This window comes from Dermacentor variabilis, chromosome 11 (genome assembly GCF_050947875.1).
Source record: "Dermacentor variabilis isolate Ectoservices chromosome 11, ASM5094787v1, whole genome shotgun sequence".
In the NCBI taxonomy this organism is placed as follows: domain Eukaryota; kingdom Metazoa; phylum Arthropoda; class Arachnida; order Ixodida; family Ixodidae; genus Dermacentor; species Dermacentor variabilis.
The window spans coordinates 90,421,358-90,441,898 of record NC_134578.1 but is presented as its reverse complement, the minus strand read 5'-3'; the positions used below and the strand labels follow the sequence as shown (position 1 = coordinate 90,441,898).

The following is a 20,541-nucleotide window of genomic DNA, read 5'->3' as shown; positions in this document are numbered from 1 at the left end:
CACGGTGAAGGTCGTGTTTAGCTCACAATCGTCGCAAAATTATTACGTGTCAATCAAAAAATGTCGGCGTGAAAGTCAAGCACTGATAGCTATAGTAACACATATTAAACAAACTATGAAGTTATGCTTGTACATTTGTAGGCCGCGTAAATTGCAGGTCATTATTCGCCTACTAAACGAACAAGCGCTGTGTCACGCGCGACAATGCAAACATGAACTGACATCTCGCGATCACCGCGAGCACTCTCTGTCTCGACGCTGGTGTGATGAATGACGTCTTCGGCGGGGAGCATGCGTGTTTGTACGCAACCGAAAATTTTCGTGCTGCCATTCACTCCCCTATCTCCACTGCACCGCGTCTCCGAACCTTAGATTATGAGGCCTCCATTAGTAGCTGAGCGGAAGGCCAGCGCCCATAACGCCACCAACCATCTCGCCTATCCCTTACATTGCTCGCCCTCAGCCCTGGCCCCGGCCGCAAATAACTTCCGCAATATTGGTCACGGACAGCCATGAGCAGCAACGGCCCAGCTAAAGAGGGAGACGCGCGCTCTCCTACTTTAACACGTGCTAGGTCACGTGATCTGCTACATTGGTCTGTGAGAGAACGGCGCGCGTCAAGCCACCGTCGTGCTCTTACGGCGCGCCACCCCTCATTAAATGCGACACCACGGCTACGGCAAACAGGTGCCTGCGGTGTCCTTTTATTTACTATCGCAGCAGAATAAACGGTTGTAAATATGGAATTCTACGAATCAATTTGTTTAGCATTACGGTCGGTGATGTAGTGCTACCCGAAGTGTACGTATTAAAATTCCAGCAAGGACCCTCTTTCTTTAGAGCAGTGCTGTTTGGAAGTGTTCTTTAAAAATTTGGACGAGGCTTAAGCTCCGCCTTTAAGAGTGGAACGCCCGATAGCATTCTAAGATTCCTGACTGCTTTTCACGCTTCTCCGCAACTGCAGCTAATGCAACCGTAATGTCCGCGTGAAAATGCTGTCGACAAGCGCTATGCACGAAAGAGAGCTTTCTGGTTGTTCGCTGCCGCGGACGCGCGGAGGCGACCGCCATCTGGAGGGTGTCGCAAGGAACCGAGCGGGGGCACATCGCTCCTTCTAAGATATTAACTAAGACCGACCTCAAGCGGGGGCTGGAAAAGGGCCTTGTGTTCGAGTTGCCGCATAAGAGAATTATGGTTTCTCTTATATTCAAATTACATTCCGAGGCTATCATGCCTGTAGGTTGTGTCTAAGTCGTACTTTACGAATTTTCTGATGCATTTTGCTTTGAGAAATTTAATTAGTTCAAAGCGCCTATGTGCCATGCCGAAGGCCTCCGTGGTCCTGGATGCATATTTCGGGATATTTTTTTTTCTCATACGGACAACGACGCCGACATTGGATTTTTTGCGACACGGGGCCCTTAAAGCTTCGCGCTAATATTCTCAAATTATTTGCTAACACATTGTAATGCACAAATAGAATCTAATTGGTAACGCTTTTTTTTTTTACTTTTCATCCTGAAGGAATGGCATACTTGGGTGCAGCCTGCACCCCTTTTTGTGGGGCATTAGTATACGATGACCAAGTCTCCATGGATGGTTGGAACTCGGCTGCCCACGAGATACTCCATCTGTAAGTGAGCAATGAGACGTATTATTTTTTATTTTATTTTCTCCATGTCCTAAATGCAGCAGAAAAATTTTGCTGCATGGATTCGGTATAGGAATGTCGGAGGCTAAGCTATCTGCGAAATGTCCTTCGCGAACTGCGTATAGGACGTTCTCAGGTTAAAGACTCTGCTACAGCGAGAGACGCCATCGTTCTTGTGCAGATAAGGCAACCACCATACTTTCTGATGACGGGAAACAGGAACAATTTTTTATGTAGAGAGCGACACTCAATGCCTTGTTTTCTGGGCAATCTCGCAAGCCAAAATTGCTACGAGTACTCCTCAAGTTCGCCTGAGATTTCTGTTAATCCGCCAGCGAAGGGAGCGCTGTGATAAGAATTACGCTTTCAATAAGGCACATTCAAAATGCAGAGCGCCTTCTGTCGACTTTCAGCAAAGCGTCACCGGCCATCTTGCCGAAAGCACGGCAAAACGAAACAGCTCGATTGACAGCATAGCTACACGCATAGCTGCTGATTTCACTCATGCGGTGTGATTTCCGGCCAGTGCTTTTTGCTGCTATATGCAAATCAAGGGGTTCTGCCAGCGCCGTCGATAAGCTGGACTTGCTTTTCGGCAATACGCATAACAATATCACCGAATCAAATAAAATCCGGTCTCAATAGTGACCAACGCACACGAGGTCTTTCGGGAATGCGAACGTCTGTTGAGCCTATGTAAGCGCTACTATTTTTCTTTTATTCTCATGTGGATGCACGGCTACTTTACATACAACGCAATGACAGGTGTAAAAATGTTTTAAGCATTAATACGGCTAGTTTAATTATTTCTAAAACGAAATAGAAGCACCCTGCGCGTTGCTGAGGCACACATTTGTATATATATATATATATATATATATATATATATATATATATATATATATATATATATATATATATATATATATATATATATATATATATATATATATATATATATATATATATACGTACTGAAGAAAAGCCCTTTGACACTTCAGCATAAGCGTCTACATGGCACAATTTTGTTGCCATTTATTCATTCGATAGTCCGGATAGTTCCGCGAAGACCACCACAGCTGGTTTCGCCATAGCAGCAACACAGACGAGCGGGTACGATGTTCACATCGCTCCACATATATTCACATTTGAACAACGTCATCGCGATAGACAAGGCCTGCGCTGTCAACATCAAGCTGACGCTGCTCGCTGTTTCGGTACTTCCATTTCACAATTCATTAGCGTTTGTTAGTTCGTTTTTCACTCTGCTATTGAGACGCCGCTTTATGTGTTGTACCGCACTGCTCGTTGGCGGAGCTGCATCTGCAATTGAAACTTTTAATAGTTACGAGCACCTGAAGCACAAAATCAGTGCGAGAATGAAGCGCTGCAATTTAGTACTACGAGTGAGAGAAAATACGTGCAACGCACTAGCATGTGACAACTTTGTATTTGCGTCGGCGACCGGCAGAAAACAGCACACGGAACAAATTCACTCTTGACCCTCAAGTTGCCGATCGCGTTTATCCTCCGTTTTCACCCGAAGATCTTGTGCGACCATACTCTGTCAATTTCAGTTCACGCTCTCGAACCTCGGTTCAATCACGAAACAGAGGAACCAATATGCTCATTAGTTGTCGGCGTGGAGCTTCATCAGCCTCGATGGACAGCACTACTAAAGCAGCTTCCATTTTTGTATCTTTTTTGGGGGGGAAGAGACGCGTTTTCTTGTGGACGCAGCAAATTTGGGGGGTTTCAGTGCAATGCAAGGCTCTCTTAGATACTTCGGTAGAAAATCCTACAGCGGAATATCAATTCTTTGGGCAACTTAGCTCAGGTCGGAAGCACACGTCACCACGAAAAGGTGATAGGCAAAGGTTTCGGTTGCAAAGCAGTGTGCCTCTTGAGAATGCCGTGCAACCGAGTATCCAAGGGGGCAAAACCAGCGGGCGTGGCTTCGTTGGTTTGTGGGCGCACTGAGAAATTCGTTTTTCTTCGCTCGCGGGACGACCGAGGCGAGTGCAGCATTTTAGAGCCCTGAATAGGCACACGATGATGCTCGCCGAGCCACACGATATGATGCACAACATACAGATGCTTCGCTACTACGACTCGAGGAACATGGCGGACGCATCCTGTGTTTCCAGATAATATTCCTTATTACATTGCCAGTTACTGAAGAACTTAGATGCGAACGATTGGGCGTACAGAAGAAGTTAACGTTATGGCGGGCAATCTTGTCCTCACAATTATAGCGGCATCCATAGGGACTCTGCAACGAGCTAGATAATGCGTCTCTAGAGGCTTAGTAACGATGTCACCATGCCCAGATTCTGTAAATGGGAAACGACATGGACATGGTGAGACGATAATTATATTAAAACGCAGTCCCTGGTCTGTCTTTCTGCATTATCTTAAGCATTGCGTAAAACGCACAAATTTATCTGTTATAGCAACATTATCGATTACATACTCTTTGTTACAAAACATGTTTTAGATCAGCACACCAAAAACTGTGGGCTGATAATTGTTGAATAACACAGGAGTGCACTATTTCCCGAAATCGCCGCTAAGCACGTGTTTTCTGCTAGATCTATATTACTGAATCATTGTTGCTGTGAATCTATTCCCACATTGCGGTGTGATATCACACTCGGGCGGATGTCACTATAAGTAGTCACAACAGTTCACATGCCAAAGGCAGACACTCGGCGTCATGGCACAAGCTTACACATTTGCAAATGACAAAATGTGAGAACCGTGAGCAGAAAGGGAGAAAGGGTATACGCGCTGTTGCAGAGCCAGAAATACGCTGATCGAATGGCCCCGAAAATTCCGAGGTTTTGCGTTCAGAAACAACAATTTCATTCTGAGGCATTCCGTAGTGGGGAATTCCAGAATAGTTTTGACAACTTAGAGTTCCTTACGGTGCACAAAATGCACAACGAAGGAGCGTTCTTCCGTTCAGCCCCAGTCGGTTTACGTGGCAAGTTGGAGAGACCTGTGAGGGCATTGTCATGGCCTATATGTTAAGACCGTTCCATGGGGCTCCAAGCAGTACCTGGACGCGGAAGTATAATTTGCTGTGTTGTTTTGTTCGTAAGTGCTTTTTGCCATTGGTGGGCGCCACCATGCTATGCTTAGCATCAGGAGTGGCCGGAATTTTCTCTTGCGAGTAATTCTCGCTTAAGCTTCTTTTGCGACTGTTAACCCTTAAGAGAAATCTTTAGCTCGGGCCCAACGACGACGCGGTCTATTCAAATACATGTAAAAGGCAGAAACGCTTTTGTGAGATAACCGCTGGACAGATTTCAGAGAAATTTGTTGCATATGAGCGAGAGAGGTAAGTTCTAGTGACTGTTGGAAGCGAAATTTCAATTGAGGGCCTGAATTTTGGTAAACAAAATTTTCAAAAATTCGACAGTTAAAAATATCTAGAAGCACGACGTTAAAAAATTCATAGTTCTGCATCAAGAACAGATATCGCAGATCTGAAAACGGCATCCATTAGATCATTCAAAGCGGACAAATTCAATATGTCAATTTATATCTTACGTGAATTCGTTACGTTGTGCACAAGGGTTCTGCAAAAGTCGCATTTCTATATGACCAATTTTGTGAGATTCATCTGTAACATATCAGTTTTGTTCGCTTTAGATGCACTATTAGATGCGATTCACTGAATTTTGATATCGAACATCATTGCGGAGTTACCCCCCCCCTCCGTTGTTGTAAATTTGATAGTCTCATTTTTTTTTAATTTGCGATTTTTGCCAATTTTTAGTAAAATTTTGACATCCTATATCCATAATTCGAAACCAACAGTCACTAGAATTCAAGTCTTTCTTTAATATCCAACAAACCTCGTCAAATTTGGTGCAATGGTTGCGGAGAAAAACGAATTCTCCTTCTACATGTGTTTAGATAGGAGCGTCTGAGCTAAAGCTTCCTCTTAATATATCTGTAGATTGTGAGCGAACGGGGTTTTATGGCAGGTGTCCTTGTTTTCAGGCCGTGTGCAATCAGCCAATGTTCACAGCTGAAATGTTGGATGATCGCGCTCTTTCCTAGAGAAAGCACACACTCTTATTAATGGTAGTGAAGAGTGACAATACACTTAATCAAACTCTGTGTACATCCCTTCCTTAATAAAACAAAGAGATGGCGTGTGACTCTCAATTCAGTACGAATAGAATTTGTTAAGAGAGAGGACGAGTGGTTGGAAAGTAAACTCTAACAAGCTGCTCAGCACTCTGGAATGAAAACAAGAGAACGAAAGGTGAATGAAAAAACAAACAAGAAACATTGTATGGCGATGATGCTGGTCGCATTTACAGAAATCTTTCTAATGCCTTCAGCCCAGTTGCGTAAGGCAAAGATATCCATGACTGCAAAACGGCGACGCGGACGTGATGTTGTAGTCATGCCAACACATACCAACTTTCCCAAATCACAGCCTCTCAGTAGAAACACTGAATCACAGCCCGTGTATCTCAACTCGTGTCTGTACATGTGCCATCAGTCGAGTGGATCAATATTCCGGAGAATACAGCAGCAGGATACCTTACTTAGAGGAATAGCTCTACGTGGACGCGCTTTTCAGATACATATTGACACGTGTACTTCTTTGTCTTTATCGGCCGACACGTTTCAGCGCCTAACAAATGTTATCGTACAGCGCAGGACATGCCTGCATGTATCGGATGTTTGTGGAATGTTATCGATGCTTCCATACGCTGTCTGTGACCGAACCCTGTATAGTCTGATCGCATGTGTTCGCGACGCGAATAACAGTAGAACTTTGTGGAAGGCATGCGGGTCCCAGCGGTTACTCTGGAACATTCGATGACGGATGTATAAAAACCGACGCGCTTGACCTGCAGATCAGATTTTCGACGATTGCCGACCGTGTTCGCCGCTATCGTTGTGCTATATGTGTAGCCTGTTTTGTGGGTACAGGTTCGCCCAATAAAAGTTAGTTTTGTCATTCACAGTATTGCTGCTGTGTTCTTCAACGTCACCACCACGTGATATCTTGTGAAGGTGCTTTACTTTCATGTACCGGACGCCACCGACAAGCCGTAATCCAAGCCCGGACCGCAAAGACAACACCAAGGTCGTCCAAGAACACTGAGCAAGCCTCCGGCTACAGCAGCTGCCCCCGGAACACGGTCTTCTACCAGATACGACCAAGAAGACAGTCCTAGAAGATAATCCAGAAACGACCAAGAAGACATCCCCAATGGCAGCCGCAGCAGCCCCAATAATTCTTCAGCCCCCCCCCCCCCCCAGCCCAGGGAACCACCGACATTCCGCGGTTCCACATTTGAGGACCCGTAAAGCTGGCTGGAAACGTATGAGAGGGTGGCTATGTTTAACAGCTGGGGAAGCGACGACAAGCTGCGACATGTCTATTTTGCATTGGAGGACGCCGCCAGGATGTGGTTAGAGAATCGAGAAGCCACCTTAACAACCTGGGACCTGTTCCGAAGCGCCTTCCTGCAGATATTCGCAATCGTCGTAAGCCGAGAACGAGCCCAAGCGCTATTAGAAACCCGGGTGCAGCTACCTAATGAGACAAACGCGATCTTCACGGAGGCAATGAGCCGTCTATTCCGCCACGCCGACCCTGAAATGCCCGAGGAGAAGAAGGTCCGCCTACTCATGCGTGGTGTGAAGGAGGAACTTCTTGCAGGAATGGTACGAAGCCCACCGAAGACCGTCGACGACTTTCTTCGTGAGGCCACTAGCATCGAGAAGACACTCTAGATGAGAAACCGGCAATTCGACCGCCGCACCAACTCTACAAACTATGCCGGAGTTCAATCGCTGGCCTCCCACGACCTGCGCGAGGCTATCAGGGCAGTCGTACGACAGAAGCTTCAGAAGATCTTCCCGTCGTCGCAGCCTCAAGTGGCCTCGATCGCTGACATCGTGAAAGATGAGGTTCAGCGGTCGCTTGGAGTTCCGGAGGTGCAACCTCAATTACCGCAACCCCAGCCAGAAGCGATGACCTACGCCGCCGTCGCACGCCGTCAAGGTCCTCCTCCTCGACCGCGCCAGGGCCCTGTAACGCCGCAATTCCGTCGACCCCCGCCGCCGCCACCGCCAGCACGCCCACCCGTCGCCCAGAGCAGCTACCCGAGGAAGACAGACGTTTTAGCGCGCTCGTGACCACCGCCTGCTCTGCTACCACTGCGGAGAAACGCGTCACGTCTACCGACGATGCCCATACCGGGGAGATGGGACTGCGACATTTCGCCGTGAACGCCCCGCGCCCGCAGCAAGGGGAACGTCCTCGCGATATCACTGACTACCTCGTCGCTGCTCAGTGGAGCTCTCGACGACCGTCGCGTTTGCCATCACCAGGCCGCTACCTGTCGCCGGAGCACCGACCATACACTGGCCCAGCCCGGGGCCGGTCTGTCAGCCCATATCCGGAAAACTAAAAGCAGCAACCGATGGAGGTGCGGGTGCTGTTCGTCGAACTGACGAAGATCCTCCGCCGCCGACGAAGACGCCGAAGAAACTACCTCGACGACATAACGACACGCCGCCGTCCCGACGACGTCTGGAAGCAAAGAATGCGACGACGAAAGACGACCTGACGGCACATACCAGCCACAGGTCGACGCGGCGCAGTCGTGATCCGATGCCAAGACCGAACTGTAATGCAAGACAAAGAACCACCGACCTCGACGTGCTTCTAGACGGCCACGCAGTCACCATCTTAGTCGACAAAGGGGCTGATTACTCCGTCATGAGTGGACACATCGCCGCCCAGTTGAAGAAAGTTAAGACTACGTGGGAAGGCCCTCAAATTCGGACCGCTGGAGGACACCTCATAACGCCGACTGGAATGCGCAGGGCAGGAATTACCATTCACGACCGGACTTACCCTGTCGCCTTCGTTATCCTCCAACAGTGTTCACGAGACGTCATTCTCGGCATGGACTTCCTAAACCGACACGGCGCCGTCATCGACCTGATGTCGAAGTCAATAACGCTGTCGGAAGATCATGCGATACCGCCGGAGAGCCTTTCTAGTCACCGCGCCTTGAGTGTGCTCGAAGATCTAGTGAGCATCCCGCCTCGCTCGAGCATTTTTATTTCCGTCGGCACCAAAACGCCCGCTGACGTAGAAGGCGTCATCGAAGGCGACGAACGTCTACTGCTCGACCGTGAAATTTGCGTCGCAAGAGGGATCGCTCGACTGCACGGAGCAAACACGAAAGTGTTGCTGACACATTTCAGCCAGGAGTACAAGCACATGAACAAGGGCACGACAATCGCATACATCGAGAAAATTCTGGAAAACAGCAATGCGTTTGTCCTCTGGGATCCTGCCGCATCTACCCCGACAACCGTAGTTCCCGAGCCAGACTTCGACATAAATACAAGTCTCCCCACGATTAAGCAACAACAGCTCAGAAGTCTACTTCGACGATACAAAGAGTGCTTTTCGACGTCATCAAGGATTCGACGAACCCCAGTCGCAAAGCATCGCATAATAACCGAAGAGTGCACTCGACCTCTCCGCCAGAGCCCATACCGAGTTTCGACGCGAGAACGTGAAGCTATAAGGCACCAAGTCGCTGAAATGCTGCGCGACGACATCATCCAGCCGTCCAAAAGCCCGTGGGGATCTCCTGCAGTCTTGGTGAAAAAAAAAGGACGGAACCCTACGTTTCTGCGTCGATTATCGTCGTCTGAACAAGATCACGAAGAAGGACGTATACCCCCTCCCACGGATAGACAACGCATTGGATCGGCTCTGCAAAGCTAAATACTTCTCGTCGATGGACCTAAAGTCTGGTTATTGCAAATAAAAGTCGACGAAAGAGATCGCGAAAAGACGGCCTTCATCACCGCAGACAGCCTCCATGAGTTCAAGGTTATGCCATTCGGACTGTGCTCGGCGCCTGCAACGTTCCGGCGCGTGATGGACACGGTTTTAGCAGGATTTAAGTGGCAGACCTGTCTCGTTTACTTGGATGACGTCGTCGTCTTCGCCGGAAGTTTCGACAATCACCTGAGGCGGCTTGCGACAGTACTAGAGGCCATCAAGTCATCAGGGCTCACTCTGAAGCCGGAAAAGTGCCCCTTCGCTTACGATGAGCTTCTGTTCCTAGGCCACGTAATCAGCAAATCTGGTGTCCGCCCAGACCCGCAAAAGACAGCTGCCACCACACAGTTCCCGCAACCCATCGACAAGAAGGCAGTGCGTAGATTCCTTGGCATGTGTGCCTACTGCAGATGCTTTGTCAAGGACTTTTCACGCATTGCTGAGCCGTTGACACGTCTAACTATATGTGACGTCGAGTTCATGTGGGAAACGTCGCAGGCCGAAGCATTTCAAGAACTCAAACGACGCATGCAGTCGCCGCCGGTACTTACGCACTTCGACGAGTACGCCGATACAGAAATCCATACTGACGCCAGTAGCCTAGGCCTCTGTGCCATTCTAGTCCAGAGGAGAAACGGAGTGGAACAAGTAATAGCTTATGCTAGCCGGTCGCTGTCAAAAGCGGAAGGCAACTATTCTACGACCGAAAAGGAATGCCTCGCCGTCGTTTGGGCTACAGCTAAATTTCGCCCTTATCTAAATGGCAGGTCACTCAATGTCGTCAGCGACCATCACACGTTGTGTTGGCTAGCGAATATAAAGGATCCTTCAGGACGACTGGCGCGGTGGAGCCTCAGACTGCAATAATACGACATCACTGTAACCTACAAGTCCGGACGAAAACATTCCGATGCCGATTGCCTATCACGCGCCCCCATTCACCCGCCGCCGCAAAATGACGAGAATGACGACGCATTCCTTGGAATGAAAAGCGCGGAAGACTTCGCTGAACAGCAACGGGCAGACCCGGAGCTAAAAGGCCTCGTCGAATATATGGAAGGGCACACCGACGTTGTCCCTAGGGCATTTAAGCGCGGATTATCTTCCTTCACGCTTGAAAACAATCTACTAGTGAACAAGAACTTCTCACCAGTCCGCGCCATCTACCTTCTTGTTGTTCCGTCGGCGCTGCGTCCAGAAGTACTGCACGCCCTACATGACGATCCGACCGCCGGGCACCTCGGCTTCTCCCTGAAGCTATCGAGGATACAAGAAAGGTATTATCAGACGACGTCGCCCGTTATGTCAAGACATGCCGAGACTATCAGCGACGCAAGACACCACCCACAAGGCCATCCGGATTACTACAGCCGATCAAGCCTCCTTGCCGACCTTTTCAGCAGATCGGGATGGATTTGTCGGGGCCGTTTCCGACGTCAACATCCGGAAATAAGTGGATCGTCGTGACGACGGACTACCTCACCTGCTTTGCTGAAACTAAAGCTCTGCCGAAAGGTAGCGCAGCCGAAGTGGCAAAATTTTTCGTCGAAAGCATTCTGCTGCGACATGGCGCCCCAGAAGTCCTCATCACCGACAGAGGAACGGCCTTTACAGCGGAGCTCACCCAAACCATTCTTCTGTATAGTCAGACAAGGCACAGGAGGACTACTGCCTACCACCCACATACGAATGGTCTTACGGAGCGCCTGAATAAAACCCTCGCCGACATGCTAGCAATGTACGTCGACGTCGAACACAAGACCTGGAATGCCATCCTGCCGTACGTAACCTTCGTTTACAACACGGCGGTGCAAGAAACAACACAGATCACGCCGTTTAAGGTGGTTTACGGCAGGAACCCGACGACAACGCTTGACGGCATGCTGCCGCACGTCACTGCGGAAGAGAATGTTGACGTCGCTACCTATCTCCAACGTGCCGAAGAAGCCCGACAGCTCGCCCGCCGACGGATGAAGAACCAGCAGCGTACCGACAGCCGACACTACAACCTCCGACCACGCCTCGTCGAGTCCGGCAACCGTGTTCGGGTTTCGACCCCAATACTTCGACGAGGACTGAGTGAGAAACTATTGCGACGCTATTTCGGACCCTACAAGATCATCCGACGTGTTGGCGAACTGGACTATGAGGTCGTGCCAGACGGCATTTCGCAGTCACAGCGACGCAGGGCACGATCTGAAGTGGTCCACGTAGTGTGCCTGAAGCCATTTTACGCACGCTGACGAACTTCCTTATTTTGCTGTTTTCTTTGCTACGAGTGCTTTTCTTTATTACTCTCGTTTGCAGCATCGGATGGATGCTTTTTAAGAGGGGGGTACTGACACGTGTACATCTTTGTCTTTATCGGCCGACACGTTTCACCGCCTAACAAATGTTATCGTACAGCGCAGGACGTGCCTGCATGTATCGGAAGTTTGTGGAATGTTATCGATGCTTCCATCCGCTGTCTGTGACCAAACCTTGTGTAGTCTGATCGCATGTGTTCGCGACGCGAATAACGTAGAACTTTGTGGAAGGCATGTGGGTCCCAGCGGTTACTCTGGAACATTCCACGACGGATATATAAAAGCCGACGCGCTTGGCCCGCAGATCAGATTTTTGACGATCGCCGACCGTGTTCGCCGCTATCATTGTGCTATATGTGTAGCCTGTTTTGTGGCCACAGGTTCGCCCAATAAAAGTTAGTTTTGTCGTTCGCAGTATTGCTACTGTGTTCTTCAACGTCACCACCACGTGACAATAGTCTAAAAGAAGGGAGAACGCCGCTTCTACATGGCACTTCCCAGAGGATGCAAATATTCAGTTTTCATCACGTTCTAGCTCTCCTATTTGGAACTGTTGCAGGCCATTGGGCTCCAGTGAGGGCGGCGATACATAGCGCGATAAAAACAAGTCCAATAGAAACTGTTAAAAAAAGTAGAAAACCAAGGCAGGTGTGTGCTACCTGGAAAACAGGCAGCACACATCCCAGCTTACATCCATTTGAGCGTTTGCATGAATGATTTCCGTTGCCTGTAATCGAACCAAAACCACACATTCTGAACTCTTCCCACGTGTGACTCGCGGTTTGAAAACCTAGCCCTCATATACCACTTTCGGCTACTCGATGGAGGAAATTTTCACGAAGGATGTTATCGAACCGCATGCGCTTATATTTACGTGCTTCTTTCCATAATGATATCCCCATTCTCCCTTAATTTCATGTCGGTGTCCTTCATAGACTTCTCGGGGCAATGGGCTGACCTGTCGAATTGGGCTGGTTACTAAGCTACTAAGATTCAAGGAAAGAGCAGTAAAAACAACAGCAGTGCCGTTTTTGCTCCCTCTAGTGCCCGCCATGTTTCAGCATTGTTTCCTCCAAATTCAACGCGCTAAATTCTGCGCCATTCATACAACACACTGCTGACGCTCCGGAACAGCTGGATATGTAACCAATTGCGAAGACAGTCTCTTACACCCTCACTTTGAACGGTGCTTACACATCATATCCCATAACGTTACCCTTATTTTAGCAAAATAGAAGCAAAATGTGTCGTTAAGTTCACAGAGGACGCCGGAGACATATAGCACGAACCTGCTATAACGCACACAAATTTGAAAAAAATAGCTGTGGCTCAGCAATAATAGCAAAGCGCCGCATTACGCTAGAAGCTCTCATGTTACGTGACACACTACCATGCCGACATGACCCCTAACGCACTCGCCGCGAGCAGTTTCCAGCTGCTTACGTACGAAGGTGTACCTACCACATGAAAACGCATTCTGTTACGGTGACGCGCTAGGAAATGCGATACATCATCCCCATCAGCCTGGCTACGCCCACTGCAGGGCAAAGGCCTCTCCCATGTTTCTCCAACAACCCCGGTCATGTACTAATTGTGGCCATGTCTTCCCTGGAAACTTCTTAATCTCATCCGCCCACATAACCTTCTGCCGCCCCCCGCTACGCTTCCCTTCCCTTGGAATCAAGTCCGTAACCCTTAATGACCATCGGTTATCTTCCCTCCTCATTACATGCCCTGCCCATGCCCCATTTCTTTTTCTTGATTTCAACTGAGATGCCATTAACTCGCGTTCACTCCCTCACCCAATCTGCTCTTTTCTTATCCCTCAGCGTTACACCTATCATTCTTCTTTACATAGCTCGTTGCGTCGTCCTCAATTTGAGTAGAACCCTTTTCGTTAGCCTCGAGGTTTCTTCCCCGTAGGTGAGTACTGGTAAGACACAGCTATTAAACACTTTTCTCTTGAGCGATAATGGCAACCTGCTGTTCATGATCTGAGAATGCCTGCCAAACGCACCCCCGCCCATTCTTATTCTTCTGATTATTTCCGTCTCATGATCCGGATCCGCCGTCACTACCTGCCCTAAGTAGATGTCTTCCCTTACCACTTCCAGTGCCTCGCTACCTATTGTAACTTGCTGTTCTCTTCCAAGACTGTTAAACATTACTTTAGTTTTCTGCAGATTAATTTTTAGACCCACTCTTTTGCTTTGCCTCTCCAGGTCAGTGAGCATGCATTGCACTTGGTGCCCTGAGTTACTAAGCAAAGCAATATCATCAGCGAATCGCACGTTACTGACGTATTCTCCGTTAACTTTTATCCCCAATTCTCCCCAATCCAGGTCTCTGAATACCTCCTGTAAACACGCTGTGAATAGCATTGGAGAGATAGTATCTCCCTGCCTGACGCCTTTCTTTATTGGGATTTTGTTGCTTTCCTTATGGAGGACTACGGTGGCTGTGGAGCCGCTATAGATATCTTTCAGTATTTTTACATACGGCTCGTCTACCCCCTGGTTCCGTAATGCCTCCATGACTGCTGAGGTTTCGACAGAATCAAACGCTTTCTCGTAATCAATGAAAGCTATATACAAGGGTTGGTTATATTGCGCACATTTCTCTATCACCTGATTGATAGCGTGAATATGGTCTATTGTGGAGTAGCCTTTACAGAATCCTGCCTGGTCCTTTGCTTGACCGAAGTCTAAGGTGTTCCTGATTCTATTTGCGATTACCTTAGTAAATAGTTTGTAGGCAACTGACAGTAAGCTGATCGGTCTATAATTTTTCAAGTCGTTGCGATACGCCACTGCGATACGCCACTGCGAAATGCGATGCGCCACTGTTGAATTCATATTGCAGACGTGTGCCTCAGGCGCTAAGGCGGCTGACCCGAATCGACGCCGGAATAGAACCACGAGCCGTGGCTTCGCGTACCGCGGTCGCGCACTATATACCCGGCTTCTAGGCCTCGCCCTAGAAAGCGCGGTGCAATACAAACTTGGCTATGGTGAAGCAACCGAGCTAGATTCCCCGACAGACGAATCACAAAATTGGCGACCGTAAATTATGAGCATAAATCGAACACCCCTTCAAGCTTTTCAGTGCCGTGTTGTTTGCGTTTGCGTGTTGATGTGAACGAATAAGTCACAATTGAGATATTTTATTCGCAGAGCCGCATCTCAAGTTCCGGTGTTCAAGAACAGTTCCCCAAGGTTAAATATAGAGTTCTCGTAGCCAGAGCATGCTTGTGAAAGTCCCACCAAGGTATTTACGCTCGCGCAGCCCAGTTAGTGTTCAAGCGCCAATATAACGAAAGAACTTCGGGCTCTGATTGCTTTTGTTATGCAAAAAAAAAGATATTTTGCAGCCCTGCTTACATACCCAATTTGACAAACGAGGCGGGAAAACATCTTAGGACCAGTTGTCGGTTGTGCGATGGTTTACGCACGGATTACCACACTGAATAATCTTAACACACATTGACAGCTATTCAGTGCGTCTTCACTTTATATAATGACATGTGCAACTTTTACGTGCCTTTCAGTTTAGGAGCAGAGCATGATGGGGTTGCAGCGCCGAAATACCTAACTAATAGCCCAGGAGCCGAAGATTGCCCAGACAACAAACAGTACATTATGACAATCACTCCGTCAGCCGCACAGCTGGCTCTGTCAACGTGCACTCTAGACCAAGTACTGGCTTTTCTGCGGTAAGCTCACTTTGTTTTCAACTGTTACTGACAGGAAACATTTTTTAATACGGCCCTATAATACGACGCGAGTGGCTTGTATCTGCGACAGCATAACTTAATGCGTGAGCATTTCCTAAAACCTCTAGTGCGTTCATTTATTTCCTCGTAAAACTGGATTTGTAAGAGTCACCTAATTCAGAGATCAGAACATAAATTGAGGTATATCTTATAAACCGGCTACTGAGTAAATATACGTGCATTTCCATGCATTTGCGCTAAGAAGACAATCGTTCTTGTCCTCATTTCAGTTTATACTGATAATGGGCGACTCAAAAAAATACTTGCGTTTAATATATTTAGCCCGAGAAGCAGAATCATCTAGCTGTTCCGTTCAAAACCCAGAGTAAACGTTTAGGTTCCAATAAATATATTGTGTATTGCATTTACTGAACGCAACCTATTTCGTGATCAGTAGCAGAAAATTGAACCTCAACTATAGGAACCAGGAAATACGTACATTATCAGGCAGATAACTTTTTTAAACATAGCCAGTAAACAAGACTAATACGCTTATTTATCGAAATGCATATTGCTTCGATGCAAGAGACGCTTAAAGGTACCATGACAAGGTCAGCTGACTGTTCTCGCTTTTTCATTCCCACAGAGAGTAGGAGGCCTAATATGGTTATTCCACAAAAAATCGGGTTCTCAGCGCACAGTCTAACTAGAAATTTTCAAGTGGAATCGCTGCCTCTAAATTCCTCCCACTGACAGCGACCGCCATACTGTCATGGTTGCGAGACGTCAGGAAATGAGGGACCACTGCTGTGTCGTCTGCGTTGAAACAGTTGCAGATCCCATAGGACGTCCTTATCCGCACGCTCTCGAATCCAATGGCGCGGTAAAGGCGTCGCCGTGGAATCGCGTCCACAATTTCTTCACTCGCGTGATTAAAAGCAGCAGCAAACCGCCAAGACACGTGATCAAAATGATCTACTGGCAGTTCCTTTGAAACGATGTGGCGATAAATATTCAGCTCGCCTGCTTGAGCTAATTAGGTATGCTATACAGGCTTATTAGTCTAGCATTTTGCTTGCATCTCCGTTATCTTTTCCCCTTGCATAGAATATTATATCTGCCTTGTACCGCTACCTATTCTTGTGACTGATTCGGTCCTATCAATTTCTAACCCGCAAATACGAGAACGCAGGAACGCATGGGGGGGATAGACATTTATTGTAGAACCAGCACTTTGTGATGGCCGGGCCTAAGTCTCGCATGAGGGGACGTTGAGGGCTTGCCTCGCCGCCACCTCGCGGGCGTGTTGGGTCGCCCAGGATTCGCCGTCGAGGGCGGAGCTCGGCAGAACCGCATGCAACCTCGACGAGAGGGTCGTGGTGTTAATGTGTGTGTACTGAGCTGGGCACTCTCAATGCATATGCGGAAGCGTAGCCGGGTGAATGCCACAGCACCGGCAGTTGGGGTAGCGTAAACGTCTGGGAATATAAGGTAGATGCGGGCGAGTGAAGGGTACTTGTTTGTTTGTAGCAGACGCAGGGTCGTAGCCTGCACCCGGCTGAACTTGGGGTGAGGGGGGGTAGGCTCGGCGACTGAGGTAAAAGGCCTTAACGAGATCGTTATAGGTGGTCAGATTGTCCCTGGTGTCCAACTCGTCTCCAGTGACTCCGGCGCGTTTGACTAGGCCTCGCGCAATGGAGTGGGTGACCTCACTGAGATTGGGGAGGTGTGGGTGGACATGTCAGGGAGATCCATGTCAGGGAGATCCATGTCAGGGATCCATGTCAGGGAGATAATGCTGTCTTTAGAGTGGGGTGCCTGGCAGAGGATGCGAAGAGCTTGGGGAGAAATACGGCCTTTGGTGAAGTTGGTGACGGTTGAGCGAGAGTCACACACGATGGTGTGACAGGTGGGATCTAGAGTGGCCAGGGCAATGGCCACTTCTTCAGCCGTCTCGGGAGTGCGGGTAATGACGGTGGAGGCGTGGTGTAGGACTTGCGCCCATCAAATATTTCCCGTTCTTGCAGTCACTCCGTAGCTTGTAGCGCACAAAAGCTCGCATAGTGCTAAAAATTTGTTTAATTTAGGAAGCCCTTTTTGGGGCAGCTGATTCATTTCTTGCCTACTAACTATTGCGAGACTGCTTTACATTCGATTTTAGATTAAAATTCAAATACTATTGTTCAACTACACTGAATGAATTAAAATTTTACCAGCTTGTTCTGCAATGCTAACGGTTTAATATGCGATGCATAATTGATGCTCGGACATTTGGTGTCATGGCCTCTGTGGAGAGTACCGGCACAGCAAATGACCGAAGGCAAGGAAAACGAAGAGGTGCATCTGGGCTCATGGGGTGGCGCTGGCTCTCAAATAAGCGACGTCTTCATCAACCGCTTCGGCTTGTCAGGCTGATCCAATCATCCCAAATAACCACCCTAACCATCCTTGTGCTGACGTCAACGACTGCATCAACTTTCAACAAGTCAGTTGAATTCTGGGGTTTTACGTACCGAAACCACCACGCGATTCTGAAGCACGCCGTATTGGGAGACTTCGGATTAATTTTAATCACCACAGGATCTTCAACGTGCCCACAATGCACGGGACACGGACGTTCTTGCAGTTCGCCCCCATCGAATTGAGGCCGCCGCGACCTGGATTTCATCCCGCAAACTCGTACTTAGCATCACAACACCATAGCCCCTAAGCCATTACGGCGGGTCAATTTTTATGAAAGCATAAACAATGACAAGTGGAATCCAATAATATGGACGCCAACGGCAGATTTTGCCTGAGCATCTCCTCAAGCGTGTGGTTCTATACGCACAAGGACGAATTTACAAGTTGCATCTTCACAATAGAAAAAAAAATTGCGCGAACTCTTTGAGGACCACTTTCGCCGCAAGGTCGCAGCAAGGAGAGGCCCTTCCGACCAACGTTCAGACCCCTACAGATCCCTAAGTTTCCTACACACAAGACGGCATGATTCTTTGCCGCACAGCTGACGACGTCAAGTCCGAATACAGCGCAAAAAATGCACATACACATAATGAAAGCACGAAAGACGTGGACAACTGCTACTACCAACTTTCATTCCAATCGACACACTCTCCGATTTTAGAAAGTGAGCCACGCACAAGTGTCACGCCCCTTTTCCCATGCAAAGGTGATAAACTAGGAAGAGTAACAATCTTGCTGCCTCCTTTAGATAGCAGAATTCAAGAAGTCCAGTTCGGCACTGTGCAAAAGAATAGATGATTCGCTTACACAGATAGGTAAATTTTTGTGGTTATGGAATGCTTCTAAAGCCATTCAGCCGCGTGGTTTGCAGACTTACGCAAGATAGTAGTCTCAGAAAAGGGTGCCTCGCAACCACACGCGATTATATGGGCAACGAAACGTGCATATTTGTCCTCTTTTTTTCTTAACATTTAGCGCCTGCTCTCTGAGCCCGCCGTTGATGTACCGTTCGGTTTGGCCGATGTACACTTTTCCACACTTCAAGGGAACTGAATATACTACTCCTGTCGCACACCCTACGTGGGGGTGTTCATGTCTGGTTCTGCAACCTCGCTTGCTGGGAACTAAAATCCGAGGGCAGAGACTGAAAAGCTTATTAGGAGCCGTAAAGGCCACAGGAACACTATGCCTATTTGCGACCTTCTTCAGGTTGTGCGGCACCTTATGTATATTAAGCATTGAAAAAGGCCTCGCCGTCGTCGCGTCGCTTGGTCTGAGAGCTTTGCGTTCCAGCTTTGTTCTTTACCTTTTCGACGAGCGATTCGGCCACCGCACCAACAAACAACTTAGAAAATCCAGCTGCCGACAGGCTGTTACCTATTGGCTTCTAATAAGGCTTCCAGGCTCTGCCTTCGGATTGACGTTGACAGCAAGCGAGGTTGCAAAACCAGACACGCTGTGGGAACGTGCAAATCAGCCAAACTGAACGGTACATCAACGACCGGCTCAAACTGCACGCGGTAAAACTTCAGGAAAAGAGGACAAATATGCCGGATCGGTTGCCCATATCATCGCTTGCGATTGCGAGGCTCTTTTTAATGATACTACTATCTTAGGCGAGTCTGCAAACCACAATGCTCGAGTGGCTTCGGAAGTATTCCATATCCACAAAAATTCACCAACCTGTGTAAGGGAAGCATCTATTCTTTTGTACAGTGCCGAACTAGAATTCTTGAAATCTGCTAATGTTTCAAACATCACTTACGTAGACAGGAACCAAAATAACTGTCTATGTACGGGCGTTAGTGATGCTGAAACAATGGAATAGCAACTAGCGCCTACCCAAACTCTGCTTCTGCTATCTAAAGCAGGCAGCAGTATTGTTCACCTTTTTATTTTATCACCTTTGCATGGGAAAAAGGGCGTGACACTTGTGCGTGGCTCACTTTATAAGATCGGAGGGTGTGTCGATCGGAATAAATCGTTGGTAGTAGCGCTTCTCCGCATCTTTCATGTCTTCTTTACGTGTATGGGTATTTTTGTGATGTATTTGGAATTTAGAATGTTAGACCAACTAGCCCAACAGGCAGCCTGTTGGACCGTCTGTTCTACAGCTGACGACATTATGCTTAAACCAGAACGGATTCACACACTGATAGCAACCGTGCAGGACCCTACAACTTTGTTGTTTTAGGCCACGTCTCTATAAAAAACAGTAATACAATATTTATAGCCTTTGGCGTATAATATTTGATTTATATTTTACATTTATTGTCTTCGTGCTTTGTGTCTCATTTATGGTAGCTTCGCCGCTGTATCTTCTCAGGAGTCTTCTGCGCGTTGCCGATAGTTTTAGTCTTTGCATTTACGCGATTATCTGCGCTTCTTGGAGCTCCTCGAGACCGTTGTGTAGCCCCAGGGCCAGGAGTTTGTCGGTCGATGTTGACTGCGGTAGGTGGAGCACCGTCTTGAGGGCTTTCCTCAGGATTGCGTCCACTTGTTGCATTTCGTGCTTCCTACAGTGGTAGTACGGGAGGCTGTACGTCACTCTACTGACCACTAG

General features: G+C 48.1%; 1 protein-coding gene across 1 annotated transcript in view; it reads left to right on the top strand.

Annotated features, from left to right (window-relative positions):
* Positions 1–20,541, top strand: part of LOC142564761 (venom metalloproteinase antarease-like TpachMP_B) — a 69,232-nt gene that overhangs the window by 30,583 nt on the left and 18,108 nt on the right. Inside the window, exons 5-6 of the mRNA XM_075675909.1 lie at positions 1,525–1,633; positions 15,351–15,515. Coding sequence (XP_075532024.1) covers positions 1,525–1,633; positions 15,351–15,515 — 274 coding nt within the window. The remainder of the gene's footprint in view (positions 1–1,524; positions 1,634–15,350; positions 15,516–20,541) is intronic.